Raw genomic sequence first — 19,173 nt, forward strand, 5'->3', positions numbered from 1 at the left:
TTGCCTCCCTCCCTCCTCACTGATTCTGCCTTCATCCAGATGTGCCCGGGGAAATGGAAACACAGAACTAACTAAATATTTGCGGGTAGTCTTAAGAATTTCTCAGTAACTAATATGAGACTATGTTTTAAATGTTTGCTAATTAAAGTACAAAATATTTGAATTCTGAGAGAATATAATTGATTAGTAAATTTTACTAATTTAAATTGTGATTTTATATTCTATTAATATCTACTGTATATACATCAATGTAATCCTACCAAGAAGGATCTTTAAAAGTATAAGAAAGAATAGAGAAATGTACCTGATGCATTTTGTACTTTAACAGTAGATGAAAACCTCTATAACATTTAGTCCAATGTTTTTCAAACATTGAAATGTTCGAGACTCAGTAGTGGATCATGAAATGAACTTATTAGGTTGCTCCCTGGATTTTGAAAAATGTGGAATAGAATAGAAAAGAATAGGATAGAAAGTATCAGAATTTATCTTACTAAGTTTAGTGTTACTTCATGAAAGCTGTTTGCAATATCTGTGTCTGTGTATGACTGATGTAAACGCGTTTTTATGGTGTGTCAGAATTGACTAATCTAGTTGAATTACCTTATTTTTTATTTTTCATTGAGTTCATAATAGTTTACATCAGTGTGAGATTTCAGTTGTACATTATTTCTTGACTGTCACCACGTAAGTGCTTCCCTTCACCCCCTGTGCCCACTCCCCACTCCCCACGCCCCTTCCCCTGGTAACCACTGGTCTGTTTTCTTTGTCCCAGTGCTTGTTTATATTCCACATATGAGTGAAATCATCTGGTGTTTGTCTTTCTCAGTCTGGCTTATTTTGCTTAGCATAATTCCCTCTAGGTTCTTCCATGTTATTGCAAATGGGATGAATTTGTCTTTTTTTCTGGCTGAGTAGTATTCCATTGTATATATATATATATATATATATACTACATCTTCTTTATCCAATCATCGGTCAATGGGCACTTGGGCACTTCCATGTCTTGGCTATTGTGAATAGTCCTGCAATGAACATAGGGGTGCTTATGTTACCTTGGATTGTTGATTTTAAATTGTTTGGGTAGATACCCAGTAGTGGGATAGCTGGGTCATATGGTAGTTCTATTTTAGTTTTTTGAGGAATCTCCATAATGTTTTCCATTACCTTATTTTTCAAATGAGGGAAATTGAAATCCGTAGTTGAATTTATCCTCCCAAGAAAACACAGCTAGTTGATTTAGAAGCCGAACCAAAACAATCCACTCCCAACATCTAATCCCGTTGCCTTACCATGTCTAGACTAGCTCTTGGGAATGCTCTAGATGAACTGTACATGGTGTGGCTGGTAGCATTCAACTCAGAGCTGTGGTAGAACCGTGGTGGACTTTTCATACTTTCTGTAAAAAGAAGAGCTTTACAATTATCTGGGGGGAATGGCCAGGAAGTACCAGAACCACGTCAATATAGGGTTAAAAGTGGGCCCTAGGGGGCTTTCCCAACCTCCTCATTCCCAGCTCAGAGCTCCCACTTATCCTCAGTGGGTGTTTAGTGCTGTTTTTCATCAATCATCCTGGAATGAGCCCAGAAGAGGCATCTAAGAGTGAGAAGCCAAGAAATGATTGCCAGAAGGGCAAAAGAGGATTTCTTTAGAGGAAAGGAATAGAGAGAATTCTGTTTCTATTTTAAAACTTCAGTCCAGTAGAGGAGTGTTCTCTGACTCTGGTGTTCATAAGAGACTTGGGGTGGGATTTTCTTGTTACAAATTCAGAAATCAGGGCCCCACCCAGAAATTCTGATTCAAATAGGTCCAGTGGGGGTTTTCCCCAAGCAATTCCGGTGGTTCTAGTGAAAACTTTGCAGCTCATCAGAGACAATGAAAGTCAAGTCTTAGTGAGTAAACTGCTGTAGAATTATGACTGAGATGTCGGTGGCTTGGACTGTGACTGCCCATGGTGGAAAGCACTTTCCGTGATACGGGGAAGGAAAGGCTGAAGGTGAAGTCACAAGTCTTGATTCTAGTCCCAGCCTTGATGCTAACTTGGAAACCTCTGGGCAAGTCACAAGCCTCTCCGATTATTTCTATCCACCTTGAATTCTGTATTTTCTGGGATGAGATGTTCATATATTTTCCCACTAGAGGAAAGGTTTTTAGTAAGTCTATTGATCTTTTGAAGATTTGCTTTCTTATGGGTCAGTATTTTCTCATATTTTTGTAAATACAGGTATCCGTGCACTTCCCAGCTCAGTAGATTGATCTTATTTAATTTATTATATGTCTTAGTCCTTAGAATGAAACTGCTAAACAAAATATTTAATTGTGCTTTTCCTAGTCTTTTACTCGCCTTCATTTCTTAATCGACATTCCCTACATAGAGAAACCATGGATTATTAAAGAGCACGGGATTTGGAAAGAGAGGACTGGGGTGGAATTTTCTCTGTGCTGTGTCTGAACTAAGTGATTTTCAGAACTTAACCTCCAGGAGCCTCAGATCCCTCATCTGCAACCTCTCTAAAAAGTGGGGGTTATAATGCCTGGCTGTTTCCTATAGTTGGTGACAATAGAATAAGATATTCTATGTGAAAATTGCATAATAGCTCTAAAGCACCATGACTACCAGGTTTAAAATATAATTACTGACATCCAAGTACAATTGTACAACAGCTGCTTCCGTGAGTTGGCGCATATTCGTATTCGTTTGAACTGGTCGCCTGCGAGGGAAAAGACGTGACTGCCTAGCAGCGTATTGTAGCAAAATGTCAGATTTTGGTTCTCTTTCCTAAAGGAGAAATTGAACCTGTAATTTTATCTTCCCTGGTGTCTTCACTTGGAAGACTATTAAACCAAATATGCCAGTAGAAGCAGATGATGGCTCCTGGGTTGACTATTGAGCACAAATCTGGAAAATCTGAGGTCATGTAGACACAAAATGTCTCATGCATGGTTTCAGAGAGCGTTGCCTATAGATTGATCCCTAATGGAACTGGATAATCACACAGGTTATCACCTACGACAAAGCAGGGGGTGCAGGAGCAGTTATCCCCAATCTAGAGTCTCTCTAGGAGATAAATTCTTCTATCCACAGGGCCAGTTTATTCTGCTCCCGTCACCCTAATCACATGGGGCTGACATCATCCTTCCTTTGTGGGTTGGAAGATTACCCACGTTTTGGATTTTCCCCTTTGAAAATGAGCTGAATGCTATGTTACTAAACGTGTTTGAGAACGCTCAGTGGAGGCAAAGGTGCATTGTGACTTTTAGAAAAATGTAGTTTTGTAATTCTGTAAGGGTTCACAGAGGATATTTGTCTGTTTTCTCTTTTCTTGCTTTACATTTTTTTTTCCTGAGATTGGTCAGAAAGAAAGATATGTGAGGCCTGCCAATAGTTGTCTTTGATCGTCAGAGATGTGTTTTGCCGTTGCTAGCTTGATTGAATATAGTGGATGGAAGGAATGTTCTTTCCTTCTTCGTCTCTTTGTAAATGTTGTTAGGCCATAATAAAAGGCAAACTGGCCTTGGATATGAGTTTTCCTTTGGCAATAGAAGATATAAACAAAAGGCATTCTTATGTTTGCATTTTGTATTGATGTAATAAGCATCATGGCAATATGTGAATATCCTTTTATGGGAATATGTTCAATTTTAATTATTTGTGCTTTTTTGCAAAGCATAAGAGGAAAATAAAGCCTACATTAATATTTCTCAGTATTAATATTATTCTAGAAAGAACCATTTATACCGTCAAGAGAATAAAACATGAACATTGTACAGACTTCAGTATTAGATAAGAGGAGTTACTAACCTTTCAAGAAATAGATACATTAAGTTCAAAGAACCATTGTTTTTCTCTTTGTAAAATTAGATATAGAATCTTATAAAAATACAATAAAATTTTAATATTAAAAATTCTATTATGGAATATTTATAGCAAGTGTACCTTCAAAAATATTTTTTATTTCTCTATTTTAATTTTATTTATTATTTACTGGATATCTGAATTATTTATTGGATTTCCTTTAGAGAACTCAACCTGTCTTTGCATGGAACTTTCAAACTTTTAAAATAAGATGGACTTTTATTTGTAATTTCATAAAGTAAAATTCATCTGTAGTTATAACAAATATGTATGCTCCTGTAATCACCACTCCATTCAACACAGAGAACCTTTTTCTCATCCCAGAAAGTGTCCTAATGTCCCTTTAATTGATCTCTCCACATCCTCTATCTCAACAACTGCAGATCTGGTTCTTATCGCTATAGATTAGTTTTGCGTGTTCCAAAGGCAAATAGGAGTAGAACACACAATTTGCACACTTGTATGTCTGCCTTCTTTCATTTAGGATAATGCTTCTGAAATTTATTCATGCTCTATTTATAAGTAATTTTTTTCTTTTTATTGCTGAGTAACCTTCCATTGTATGGATATTCCTACCTACAATGAATGAGAATTCCACTTTCTCCACATTTTTGCCAACACTTGCTATTGTCAATCTTCACTTTTAGCCTCTAGTGGTTGTGTTGTAGTGCCTCATTGTTGTTTTAATTTGTCCCTGGTGACTAATAGTGCTGAGTACACTTTCACATGCTTATTGATGATTTATGTATCTTCTTTTGTGAGGTTTTATTCATATTTGTGTTAGCTACCTTATTATTATTCTAAGTTGTGTATTCTGGGTACAAGTATGTCCTTTGTCAGATAAAAGTATTTCAAATATTTTCTCCCCCTGGGTGCAGCTGGCCATCTCTTTTTATTAATGGTATGGTTTGAAGAGCAGAAGTCTAATATGTCCTGTTTTCCTTTTATGGTTAGTGTTTTTTGTATTTTGTCTAAGAAATCTGTGCCTACTAAATTTATGAAGATTTCCCCCAGTGTAGTCTTCTATTAGTTTTATAATCTGAGGTTTTACATTTATGTTTAAGATCCATTTTGAGTTAATTTTTCTATATCATGTGAGTTATATGTCCAGGTTTATTTGTTGCTTAGCAAATGGTATTTAATGGTTCAAACACTATTTGTGGAAAAGATTCTCCTATTTTCACTGAATTGCTTTTGCATTATTGTTGAAAATTAAGGGCCCGTATGTATTTGGATTTGCTTAAGAATCTCTCTTCTATCCCATTGATCTATGTAGCTATCTCCATAACAATAGGACACTATATTACTTGATACCTCTAAGTTTTTTCACTCCTGCAGGTCTTGTCAAGACTTAGATTTATACTTTGGTAGAGAAGCTCTAGAAAAGGCCTACTCTTGTCCATGGTCTTCACTCCTACAGTGTGGCCTTTCTGGTGTCTCAGCTAGTGCCTGGAGTGTCAAGAGCCATCCTCCTTCTGACTGGGAGAGAATTCAAGCGTATCCCAGAATTGCATTGGTCTCTAATATCTTGTTTCTGCTTCCAGCCTGGTAGCAGCTGCTCTCTGGTATTCCTTTTGAAGTCTCGCCCCATGTATGCCCAGCCCAGGCTCATCCAAGAATTCATAGCGAACACAGATGTCTGATTCTCCTCTCTGTTTCTTCTTCCTTGCTGGCGCATTTCCCTACAGTTCCAGCTCTTTTGGTATCCCCAAGCTCTGATCCCTGCTTCCTCAGCTCAACAGGACTATCATTCTCTACTTGGGCTTCAGCAAACTGCAGTGGTCAGAAAATTCTGCCCAAGAGCCAAGGAAATCACGAGTCGTATCTCATGAATTTTCTTTCTGTCAAGGATGCAATCTTGGTCTGCCTGTTGTTTAGCGCTTCGTATATTTTTTTTCACTTTTATAGTTATTATGGAGAGGGGCTAGTCTAGTACCAGTTACTTGTCATGGCTGAAGGCAGAGATTCCTGTAATTTAAATGTAATAAACAATATAAAATATTAAAGAATCTCAACGTGCCCAGGAGAGAGGATAGGAAAGAGAGAGGGAAAATGAGGTGAGAAAAGTGGAGGGTGCAATAGAATGGAACAAAGAGAGTGGAAAGAAATGAGATACTTGTCCCCTCATCGCAATTTTCAATATATCGTGTAATATGATTTTCACCACTATTTGTCACACGTGATCTGGGTCAGGTAATGTGGGATGTGACAGTTAATAATGGTTAATAAGGTCCTACTCATATTTGGACATCTAGTAAAGGACGTATGCTCACATAAAAACAATCTCAATAAAATGTGTTTGGGGCTCAAATTGATCTTTGCATAAAGTTTTATTGAGCACAAGGAAATTGATTCTGCTTGATTGAGAAAAGTTTCATAGAAGAAGTGATATTTGAATTTGACCTTAAGTGATGGGTAAGAGTTTATTTGTTAAAGGGTGTATTGGGGGAGGTGGGGAGGTTGTTAGGTAAGGCAGTTCAGACAAAGTGAGCAGTGTGAAGATCATTTCAATGCATCACGGACTGTGTTTACCTTTATGCCAGCAACAGAAAAGAATATTGATGTGTAAATTAAAATTTCAGAAGAGATTAATTGTGCCACAATAATCACTTGCATATGGACAAGGTACAGGGAAATTACTCATCATTACTTCTCAAAAATTTCATTGAATCAGGTTCCTTTACATGGGAACCTGACTATACACACCATTGTCCTGGAGACTAATTACAAGTTGCATTAGAAATATTCAATACAATTATATTTCCCCTCTGGGAGTAGAGTGGGTAAGCAAGGAACATTATCTCTTTAAGAACAAGTGACATGAATAGATAATTGTCTCTAGATATTTGATTTAATGGCTAAAGCTATCTGAATGTGGTGGTGGTCAATGAGTCTGTCAGTTTTGTCAGCTCAGGGACACTGGGTCATAGTCTTCACTTAATGTTTATTTGATCCGTGAATTTTTATCTTAGTAATACTCATTACTGGATCTGAAATACTTAACATACTACCTCTACCCCCCTTTCTCTTTCCCTCCCTCCTCTGCCTCCTCCCTGCTTTTTCCCTTCCTTCCTTGACCCTTGAAGAAATATCTTAGCAGACTATAGAAAAGTATATGATATACATCTTCGAAGTTAAATATCATTGTCGATTCCTTCAATGAAGTAAAGCCTTGATTGGTTGCTGTTTAAAATAGAGTACACCAAATATTTGGTGAATGCCTATTACTCTGAGGGCTATGCATAGGTAGTAGAACCTGTGATATTTTCTGTGTCTCTGTGCTCTCAGTACCAGTGCTTCCTCTTTTCTTTTCTAATTATAATTATAAAGCAGCAACTGGGGAAATAGCACACCTAAACATCCTCCTTTCCTTTTTTGACTCATGATAGAGTATAGTAGTTCATTCTTCCCCAAAACTTTTCAGTCGGAGACCTACGTGTACTCCCGGACTCTAGATTTCTGTTATTACTGGATATAATTAAAGATACATGAAAAATCCATTGAAACCAGATTTTCTTTGGAAAATATCTCAGATTTGGAGGGTATAAGAGATTGAGTTGGTTAGTTAGTAAATATAGAGTCTGAAGGACTGAATGGGTCTTAAAGTAGAGCAGTTGATATTTATTTAGGGCATAAAATTGTCTAAGTACTATCTAAATGTTTTATATGAGACATCTAATTTATTCCTCATATTTATGGTCTGCTTTTCTTACACTTTTCTGTCGTATTTTGACACCGAATGATGATCACTGCCAGTTATTGAGCACGCACCATGTGCCAAGCCCTTTAATTGCATTATGTCCGACTCTTACATGGATGCTCAAAGATAGTTACCATCGGGGCCAGTGTGGTGGTGTAGTGGTTAAGTTTGTGCACTCTGCTTCAGCAGCCTGGGATTCACCCCTTTTGGTCCTGGGCACGGACCTACACATTGCTCATCAAACCATGCTGTGGTGGCATCCCACACAGAAGAACTAGAAGGACTTACACCTAGGATATACAGCTATGTACTGGGGCTGTGGGGGGCGGGGAGGGGAAAGGAAGATTGGCAACAGATGTTAGCTCCGGGCCAATCTTCCTCACCAAAAGAAATATTTACCATCTCCATTTAGAGATAAAGCTCAGAGAGAGGTGAAATAATTTGCCCAATGTTGATTAGTTTGTCAGTTTTTGAGCTGGGTGTTGATTCAAGATCCCTCTGATTCCTTAGTCTCATTTCCTATTCTTTACGACAGGGCTGAGGTACCTGCTTTCTCATTTCTCATAAATGCATGCCTTGGGGAACACCATTTTAAAGGAAGTCTATAAAAAGGAGGACAGATTGAATTATTTCTAGGCCCCTCCTGTGATTTCTGTATTTGAGCCTAATTTTTAATGTTTATGATAATTTGAATGGATTGGAAAAATTGTAACCCTTCCAAGTACTAAAAAGTTGTAATGTATGTAACAATTTCTACTACACAGCTTAGGTTTATTATTAATAATTGTTTTTGCATTTGAGATTTCAAAAACTTTGTTTCAAAAGGAAATCGTTCTTTGAACATTCCAGAATGGCCTATTGAAATTCAAGTCTGATGGCACAAATGAATGAAGTATATATTCCTGCATGTCTTATAAGTGTAGCATAATATTTTCTGTTTTCTCTCTTGTGGTTTATTCCTTCTCACAGCATGCTTGGAAGACTATACAGATGAATCTGGGACATTCACTTCTCCAAACTTCCCCAATAATTATCCCAACAACTGGAAATGCATTTATAGGATCACGGTGGAAACCAGCCAACAGATTGCATTGCATTTCACAAACTTCTCCTTGGAGGACGCCATTGGTGGAAGATGTATAGCAGATTTTGTGGAAATCAGGTAAGCACCTTTACATGTGTAAGTTAATGATGGGGATAAGTTCTGAGAAATGTGTTATTAGGTGATTTTGTTGTTTGTGTGAACATCATAAAGTGTCCTGAAGGGGAACAAAATTTACTACTCCAAAATGTGTCTCTTTAACATGAGAATTATTTTGGGCTGTTGTTTTTGTTGTTGTTGCTCCTGAGGAAGATTCACCCTGAGCTAGCATCTGTGGCAATCTTCCTCTATTTTGTATGTGGGTCACTGCCACAGCATGGCTGACGAGTGGTGTAGGTCCACCCCCGGGAACCAAACCCAGGCTGCCAAAGCAGAGCATGCTGAACCTAATCACCAGGCCACCGGCTTGGCCCTAGGCTGATTATTTTTAAGGAACAAAAAATTCAGGAAGTTTTTCATGTTACTTCCCCCTTAACTGCCTAAGAGAATTCAGATTAAAAAACCTGTCTCAGGAAGTAAACTATCACCTTAGCATAGCAGGAACTAGGTCGTAGACAGGGAGGAAGCTAGAAAAGTCTGTTTATTGGGCTCCTCTCTTTGTTCTTCTGTTTCTATCTGGCCAAACACTCGTTTTCCAAATGTTTGCTCCTTTTTGCCTACCTGTGAATTGCCTTCCTTCTCTTTAAAGTCCCTGACTCCCCCCACCGCTAACATCTTCTTTTGTCTTTAGTTGATGACAGTATTTAAGGTGAGGACTTGAGCAGTTTTGGCAAGTTACTCAGTTTCCTGGGTTTCTGTCATGTATACATGTTATTAAACTTTTGTTTTTCTCCTATTAATATGACTCATGTTAGTTTAATTCTTAGGCCAGTGGGAGGAACCTAGAAGGGTAGAGGAAAATTTCTTCCTCCCCTACAGTGTTTACACAAACTTGGTTGGTATAGCCCACTACACACCTAGGCTATGTGGTTCTAATCTTATGAGACTGCTGTCACATATGTGTTCCGTCATTGACCGAAATGTTGTTATGCAGTGCATGACTGTACTTCATCATAATCCTTTTCATAATTTATCTTTATGCATAATCTTTCCTGGAAAGGCTAAGGAAAAAATACGCACATTCTCTGTAAAGCTCCCTGTTGTCCTCTTTCTTGCAAGATATAAAGTTTGTCATTTAGAACCTGTCTTAAAAGAAAAACAGGAAATTGCATGAGCTTTAGTGGTTATTTTTAAGTGATTATTTTATTGGAAATATTTGAAAATAAAGTCCAGATTTAATTGGGCTGAATAAACAGATGTACTCCTCTGAAATTAGATACTTGCAATTGTCAAATACCTGCTTTCTTTATGTAAGTCAATTTAAATTTTAGGCTGTTCACTGTGCATTTAGTCTAATTATATTGCAAAAATAATGGTAAGGTAGCAACCTTGTCTTAAAGTTTTCACAAAGTTTTTTGTGTTCATGTAGTACCTAGGCTTATGAATTTCAGTATAAAACATTTTTTCTTTGGTACTTTGAAAGAATGAGTTGAAAAAGTTATATTTGCAATAAAGCTAAGTAAACATATTGATATATATATTATATACTGCTGTCTCCTCAGATTATTACATTGAGTTAAATTAGGCTCATCAATTTGATGTGCATCTGTGTCAGATTTTTTATTTGGCATTTTAAAAGCCTGGAATCTTATACTATTTTATAATAAAATTTATCCCATGATATAAAGTAAGATACTAAAATAAATCATAATTGTACCATATTATGCTGAAATAACTTAATTTTCTTAATTTACAGCAATTAATCATTGGACTTTAATGTTGAGTGCGTCCTTTCTTTTTAGGTCTGAAAAAGCTACAGAGTATAAACTAGATTTAAGACCCCCAAAAGTTCTTGGGGAGAGAATTATTTTCAAAATTTTGTTAATATGTCAAATATGACATATTAAATTTTGAAAACTTTCAAATTAGAAGGAAAACATTTAAGTTTTCCCTATAAAATTAAGCAAAATTTGTTTATACTGTTAATAATTATGGCTTCTTTATCCTGTGTTCTTTGACACGTTTTCCAGATGCTTTGTTTGACAGATTAAACATCTTCTCTCTGTTTACAATTGGTTATATACAATGTCATGCCAACTAGAAATGATGGATATTCTCTATTAAGGTATTCAAATGCTATTTAATAAAGTGAAAAATTGAAAGCTTGAAATTGTGGTTTTTTTAGAGTATTTTTGAGGGAGGCTGACTGACATAAACTTGTTTACAATCTCAAAGTTCAAATAATGTTAAATTTTTATGCAGTAATATTATCAATAACCTAATAAATGGTCACATTTATATTTTATCACAGAGACGGAGGCTATGAAACGTCACCATCCTTGGGACAATACTGTGGCTCGAATCTCCCTCCAAGAATCATCTCTCACAGTAACAAACTATGGTTAAAGTTTCAGAGTGACGCCTTGGACTCAGGGCCCGGATTCTCGGCTTACTGGGATGGATCATTAACAGGTAAAGAGCTGAAAGCTGCCTTTTCTTGGAGGGTCCAACCTGCTCGGTTTCTTGATTCTTGGATCGCCATGCTCTTATTCATTTTTTTCCTGCTGTATTTTGTCATTACTATTTGTAATAAACTTCAACATTGCAAATATTTCTGAGTTAACAGCAGACATCTTGGTTTTGTTTTTGAAAGACAAAGTAAGGGAGTGTGTTCTAGTTCCCTGGTCTATTTCATCAAGCTGGTCGTCTTGGTTAGGAAAAGGAAAATACAGGGATGCGAATTAAGTTTAGAGGTTGGCTACTCTCTGGTGATAACAGTTTTATTTTGCAACTTGGTTTAAAGAGGTGAAACAATAGCACTAGTGTGATATAGACAAGAAGATTCAATTTCACCAGAAAGAAAAGGAGATGCATCATTCCATCTCTTTCTCCTCTAGGTTGTGGGGGCAATCTCACCACTCCCACCGGCACGTTCACGTCTCCCAACTACCCCATGCCCTACTACCACAGCTCCGAATGCTCCTGGTGGTTGAAAGCCAGCCACGGCAGCCCGTTTGAACTGGAATTTGAAGACTTCCACCTGGAGTATCATCCCAACTGCACTTTAGATTATCTGGCTGTATGTAGAACGTCTCAGTTGTATTATTCACTGCTGTCATCTCGCCCAACACACATAAATGCATTTATTTTTATTTTTGAGGTTGGGGAAAGGGGAACATGTAAAAAAAAATCCACATAAAAATTTAAACAAAATTAAAAATTTTTAAAAATTTGATGAAAATGATAGCCTTCTAAGCGTATATTATTGGCAGCATGTATTACTGAATGGCTTGGTACACTGAGTATTTAAAAAAGAATGAATATGGGCTATTAAGATATGGTTAAAATCTCCCAAAAGGGGTTAGGAGATTTATCATATTTATTACCTATATAATTTCTGTATATGCATTGAAAAATAATTTAGAGGATTATACTGGTGAATTAGAGAAGATAATTGAAGTCCTCCAAGTAGACCTTTTTACAGAACCAGCAATTATCCTTGTCCATTAAAAAATCAATCTGAGGGGCCGGCCTCATGGCCGAGTGATTAAGTTCGCATGCTCTGCTGTGGGGGCCCAGTGTTTCCTCGGTTCAAATGCTGGGCGCGGACATGGCACTGCTAATCAAGCCACGCTGAGGCGGCATCCCACATGCCACAACTAGAAGGACCCACACTAAGAATATACAGCTATGTACCGGGGGGCTTTGAGGAGAAAAAGGAAAAAAATAAAATCTTAAAAAATCAATCTGAATAAAAAATATTTTAAAGTGTAACAAATTATAAACTATGAAATCAAAAAGCAAGAAGGACTACTGATAACAGCTATGGTCTCAGAAATATGTATTAGTCTTTCTTTCATTTTCTTTTGGTGAGGAAGATTGCCCCTGAGCTAATATCTGTTGCCAGTCTTCCTCTTTTTACTTGAGAAAGATTGTCGCTGAGCTAATATCTGTGCCAGTCTTCCTGTATTTTATGTGGGATGCCGCCACAGTGTGACTTGATGAGCCGTGCCAGGTCTGTGCCAGGATCCGAACCTGTAAACCCTGGACCACCACAGTGGAGCACGGGAACTTAACCACTATGCCACTTGGCCAGCCCCTAGTCTTTAATTTTTGATCTTCACATTTCAACCTGAGTTCACACCCTTACTATTACACACAGCCATAGCTGAAAGGCCAGAGTTCATGGCCCAAGTTTATGGACATTTAAATATAATTTTTAAAGATATTTAGATTCAGGGCTATTCTTTTGTTATGACATATATATATATGCCTTTCCCTACTTCTTAAGGATTACAGAGTCCTTTAGATGATATTTATAGCCACAATCATCTGACACTTAAAATGTTTTATTAAAGGTGTATGATGGCCCAAGTACCAGCTCTCATCTGCTAAGTCAGCTTTGTGGGGATGAGAAACCCCCTCCCATCCGTTCTAGTGGAGACAGCATGACTTTAAAACTGAGGACAGATGAAGGTCAACAAGGAGGGGGCTTCCTGGCCAAATACAAGCAGAGTAAGTATGCATCCTGGCTGCTCGGGGCCTGTAGCGGGTCTTCCATCTCTTGATGAATGAAACAAACTGAAATAAGCGTAACCCATTGGTTGGAGCAATTGAAATTAATCTTAGCTTCTTATGAGAAAAGTTGCACTCTAGTTGAGGAAGAAATACTTAGTATGCATCAAATTTAACATCATACAACTAAAGCATGTGGAAGCTATGGAAACTTCGGAGAGTATTTAATATGCTGAGATAGTTGCAATGCAGCTAAAGATCACTGTAACAGGTGAACAGCTAGTGGGTTTTCATTTGTATCAAACATTACAATCATCTCATTAGACACTATTCCCTTGTACATAGTATCTTCCACACGATTTTTTTTATCTTATACCTCAGAACGTAACAGTTTTATCAAAGGAAACTATGGATCTTGTGAATCATATGTTAGTGGGCACATTCTTTACTGTGGAAAAATCTGGTCATTATAAAGATGCAATTTTATTTTTATTTATTTATTTATTTTTTTTGAGGAAGATTAGCCTGAGCTACCATCCACCACCAATCCTCCTCTTTTTGCTGAGGAAGACTGGCCCTGAGCTAACACCCGTGCTCATCTTCCTCTACTCTATATGTGGGATGCCTGCCCCAGCGTGGCTTGACAAACGGTGCATAGGTCCACATCCAGGATGCGAACCCATGAACCCCAGCAGCTGAAGTGGAATGTGCGAACTTAACTGCTGTGCCACCGGGCCAGCCACTAAAGATGCCATTTTGAAATCTGCTTTCCCATGAGGCAACACGGTGGAAATAAAGGAGTATTGAACAAGAAATTAAGGGACCCGGGGGTTTGTCCTGGCCCCTAACCCCTGAGAAGGTCACTTTTCTTCTCTGGGGTTCCATAATTTCTTCTCTTAAAAGAGGAGAATAAATTAGGTGAAAATTTAAGTGAAAACTCCCTTCCAGCTCAGAATTAAATACTTTTCTAAAGTTAGAATCCTTTCTAACAAGGTTTCCTTGAGTTTATATTATTTAGTAAAAACTTTGCTTATGTTTTTGAAAGTGCAGTTCCTTGCCCCACTAAATCTAAATTTATCCATAATTTTGGCATGATTAGCTAAAAATGGAATGGAAAGTCTCAAGATCATAATCTGAATACACAATATCCCTTTGGACTAGTTGAAAGAGTATTAATGTTTAACCTTGATTATGTGTGAATTTGAAAAGTCACACTCACATCTGGGGGTTAGGCTGAATTCTAGACAGTTTTGAATACTGAGTTTTAAGGATATGTAGCTTTGTTCTTCAGAAATTCATCATTAGCATATGCAAAGTTCTCCCAAATTCTATCAGGATACGTCTATTTGGTTGAATGTATAATCATCTCTCTAATTTTATTATTGCTGTGCTAATTTGTTTCTGATTACAGACAGACTGTTTATTAACAGTCCTTTACTTTTCTTTTTATTCCTGTGATATTTTATTTTTCTCTCATAATTTCAGGACACTGAAGGAGTAACTTAGTGCACAGGAGATACAGGTCCTTAAAGATAAAATCAGAGCTAAGCAGTGAGATTTTCTGTAAAATTTGCCATTTGAAATTGAAGGTTTGCTGATAGTATAATTTCTGAGTGCTGAGTTCAGCCCGTATGGTTTAACGGGATATATTTTCCTGTGCCCTGTTTTGTGGTCGTTGAGGCAAGCTATAGCAGTCTCTCTAATCCTGTAGGTATAACTTCTCATAGGCAGCTAAAACAAGAAAATTATTCTTTCTCTTTTTTTTTTTTGGTGGGGAAGTTTCACCCTGAGCTAACATCCATTGCCAATCTTCCTCCCTTTTTTGCTGGAGGAAGATTAGTCCCGAGCTAACATCTGTGCCAAACCTCCTCTATTTTTTATGTGGGATGCCTCCACAGCATGGCTCTTGAGTGGAGTAGGTCTGCGCCCAGGATCCAAATCCACGAACCCCGGGCTGCCAAAGCAGAGTGTGTGGAACTTTATCCACTCAGCCACGGGACCAGCCCCAAGAAAATTATTCTTTAGAAAACCTTTGTGGACAAAACTGTGACCTAAAGATTTTCAGAGAAATGGTGTGAGGATTCCCCTGCTCCATGCAGCAATGGAAGATTTTAAAGAGCCACAAATGTATACTTTTCCATAGCAAAGTTTATAAATGCTGTTCCAGCCACCTGTCTGGGCGCAGTGTTGTGGTAGGAATGCATCTATGAACCACCGTTTTCAGAGATAACACTTTAAATCCAATGTTTATTTTCCTACTCTCTTTTATTGCGCATCATACAGACAATGTGAAACAGACTTGAGAAAAGGCATATGTACGCCTTCTTCAAGTCACTAGATTTGGCTGAATTTGGTGCTGACCCCCAGGACTAGCCCCTGCCTAGAGGTACCTCATATAATTTTGTTGAAAACTCAGTTGAAGAAAATGCCACCATTGGATTGAAGACATTTTTTCGAAATTTACGATTTTCGTTTTTTCTTCAAGTCTTTTACATTCTGTCTATTCGTTTGGTACCTCCTGATGACTAACCAGAGGAATAACGGAGCCTTTATTGTGAATTTCATGCTGACTTTAGAATGTTCAACAAAGCCATGTTGTTGCGTATTTTTAGCATTCACGTTGGACTTTGTGTTTTTAGACTGTTGAATTAAAGGTCAAGATTTCTGTCCCTTCCAAATGTTAAAGCTAGAAAAACAGAAACACAGAGGGTCTAATATACTTCCCTAAACAAACAGGTTAGACTGATCTTTGAGTAGTGCTAAGCTATTCTACTCTTCACCAGTTCACAGGACTCTGATGCCTGTTTTAACATAAGCAATTTTCATGACACTTAAAAGTTTATGAATTCACTTAAGTATCATTTCACATTTTTTCTAAATGGATACTCTTTCACTATAAAAATGCTGTACCAAATATGTATATATAATACACATGTTTGTATGCATGCATGTGTGTGTGTGTATATATATATATATTCTTAAAGGAAAATCTCACACACATCTTGGAGCAATTATGAGATATATATATATATATATATATAAAAATAAAATAATGGTTCTTAACAATCATGATTATTTTTTCCAGCATGTACGAACGTGGTGATTGTGAATCGAGCCTATGGCATCTTAGAGAGTATACATTACCCAAATCCCTATTCAGACAACCAGCGCTGCAACTGGACCATCCAAGCAACAACTGGCAACACTTTAAATTACACATTTTTAGCATTCGAATTGGAAAATCACGCAAACTGCTCCACAGACTATTTAGAGGTACGTATTCTGAAGCTCAATAAATCACTGCATTTTCAGGTCAAGTTAGGCAAACCAAGCTAGAAGTCATCATGTTTTGTGGAACCGAGTCCTAACCCTGCCCTACACACCTATAATACATCAACTACCCCTGGTACTTGAACAGGTGTATTTCCTGTCTCTTTTACTGCATCCTCTTAGTACTAAGGATATTTAATCTACTAAATTACATACATGAAGAACTATCCAAGTTTTTAGGTTTTAATGTAACTTCTGGACTGATTGACCTCCTATTATTTAAATAATGTAGAAGAATGGGACCAGCTTCGGTGGCCTAGTGGTTAAGTTTGACGTGCTCTGCTTTGGCGGCCCAGGTTCGGTTCCCGGTGTTGGACCTACACCACTCGCCTGTCAATGGTCATGCTCTGGTGGCAACTCACATACAAAAAGAGGAAGATTGGCAAGAGATGTTAGCTCAGGGCAAATCTTCCTTAAAAAAAAAAAAAGAAGTAGAAGAATGACTTCTATTTTTGTTGGTTGTTTTTATGTGTGTTCTCTATAAACAAGAGATCAGAAAATGTTTGGGTTAATGTGCCTATATTTAATACTTAATTTGCCTGATAGTAGGAATCATGTTTTTGATTCTTGTTTTTTAAAATTTAAGTTCATTTCAGTAAATTTTTTTTGTAAAAATGGAAGTTTCCACCAGTAACATTTATTCAACTCTTTATAAATAATGCTATGCAGTAAAAGTTGCTTAAAAATTAGGCAACCCAAAATGTGAGGTCATCTGCCATTTTTACAATAAGATATTTTACTTACAAAAGTTTTTTTGCTAACTTGCATATGCAACTTTTGAGGGCTATAGATTGAAAAATTAGGCAGCTACTCATTTTACTTACTTTATTAATATATTTATACATTCATATATAAAATTATATATTTTATAAACTATTAATTTGGAAATGTTGGTTTCTACTTTCACACTTCATAAAACAATTTTACTCCGACTATTTACATATATTTTGCCATCTAGTTTTCGTCATTAATAAAATCACTTTTTAAGTCATCTAACACATTATCTTTATATCCATCTACATTGTTAATCTATAGTACTTTTGAATCCACATATGATATTTCCACTAGAAATCTTTTCTGAATTGACGAGTGCTTGCTTCGACAACGTTAGGGCATTTCCCCCCATCCCGCCTGTCCCCTGACACGATGAGTTAGTGTGTTTCTTTTTAAGGTGGTCGATGATTTTTAGAAGTCTTGCTGGCAAAAACTTTTGACATCAGCACTTATAATCTTTGAGGATATATTCCCAGGAAAAAGTACTTTATCCGTGTAAAATTTTCTTAACTCTCTTTTTACCAATTCTTTTTAAAAAAACTAGCATTGATTAAGATTGTTTGGGGTTAGCATATCTTTTCTGAATAACTTCTTTGTTTTTCAAGACAAAGAAAAGAAAGCTTCTTGCACTTTGAGAGACTTTGTGAGGCCCTGAATATATGGATTCCCTTGTTTTTGAGGGATACATTTTTGGGTTAAAAAACAATCTTGCTTTATATTTAGAAAATTTCCATATCGTAAAATTAGGAGCCATAGTGTTTGTCCATTAGAAAGATTTTTTTTTCCTAGTATACAGAGAAAATATGATATAGCATAAAACAAACTTACAAGCATGAACTTGACAACAGTTTTAAAGTCCACCTTCCTTCATCTGGTGTTCAGATGGTCTACACAAGCTTACTAAAGGTGAGCTTGTCTCATTCCATTTACCTGGAGTAGACATCCTTTTCTTGACATGGTGAGATCATGTTCATTCTTTAAGAAAAATGGAAAAGTTGCTTTCCAAGCCCTTTGTTCGTACCACAACCGCAGCCCTTAGTCATATACTTTTACCAGTTGTGATTGTGTCCACATGACCTGCTGCACTATGGACTTTTGAAGGCATGAGATGTGAAGCTGTCTCCTTCTGACTTTGTAACCCAGGCGCCAATGATAGAGTTGGAACCTTATAGGAGTTCCGTAGGTTCAAGTTAAATTGATTATCACAGCCATATTTTAGCATCAGCCTAATGACAGCTATTAATTAATGAGAAAGAACTCAATTCCAAACTAGCCTTTTTGTATAATTCCTACACATTCACAGCAATGCTACCACTCTGAGCACAAACCAAGTAGAACTCACGGCCTTGCAGAGCGTTGCATGTGTTACCATACGCCAGGCACCGTCATAGCAGTTTGATAAAGCACCGTGGGCAAGGTTGCAGAGAAGCAGCTTTTGACATGGACTTTAAAAGAGGCTTTGGCAGAAGGAGTGGGGAGGAAATGAGATGAAACCTTTCCAGAGGCTGTACCCCACCTCTTTGGACTTACTTGAGGATGGAATGGTCACAAAAAGGCCCATCAGATCGTTTTTGGAGGTGTTTAAAAAGTGTCAAATAAAAGATACTTGTTCCAACAACTGCAGAGCAGCTAATTAGAGGCCCTTCATAGATGATGTTACAGCCATGCCATTTATCTTGTGCAACATTGATGGTGAAAGCAGCAAAAATACAGAATGAGAACCAGAAGTTCGGTGAAGTCTTCCAAAGAATGACACTGTTGCCAGAGGGAGGAGATTTTTTCCGTCTCTGTAAGCCAAGGGGCAAGACCAGAGCAATTGCTACAATGGCTGGTCTATGATAGAAATTTTAAAAGTAC

General features: G+C 37.2%; 1 protein-coding gene across 2 annotated transcripts in view; it reads left to right on the forward strand.

Moving 5' to 3' along the window:
- Positions 1 to 19,173, forward strand: part of CUBN (cubilin) — a 256,044-nt gene that overhangs the window by 54,946 nt on the left and 181,925 nt on the right. For both annotated transcript variants that reach the window (XM_070600806.1, XM_008510973.2), the window contains 5 exons: positions 8,526 to 8,718; positions 11,009 to 11,169; positions 11,595 to 11,776; positions 13,056 to 13,212; positions 16,298 to 16,485. In XM_070600806.1, the coding sequence (XP_070456907.1) occupies positions 8,526 to 8,718; positions 11,009 to 11,169; positions 11,595 to 11,776; positions 13,056 to 13,212; positions 16,298 to 16,485 (881 nt within the window). The remainder of the gene's footprint in view (positions 1 to 8,525; positions 8,719 to 11,008; positions 11,170 to 11,594; positions 11,777 to 13,055; positions 13,213 to 16,297; positions 16,486 to 19,173) is intronic.

The sequence above is a fragment of the Equus przewalskii genome, chromosome 30 (genome assembly GCF_037783145.1).
Source record: "Equus przewalskii isolate Varuska chromosome 30, EquPr2, whole genome shotgun sequence".
Lineage (NCBI taxonomy): Eukaryota > Metazoa > Chordata > Mammalia > Perissodactyla > Equidae > Equus > Equus przewalskii.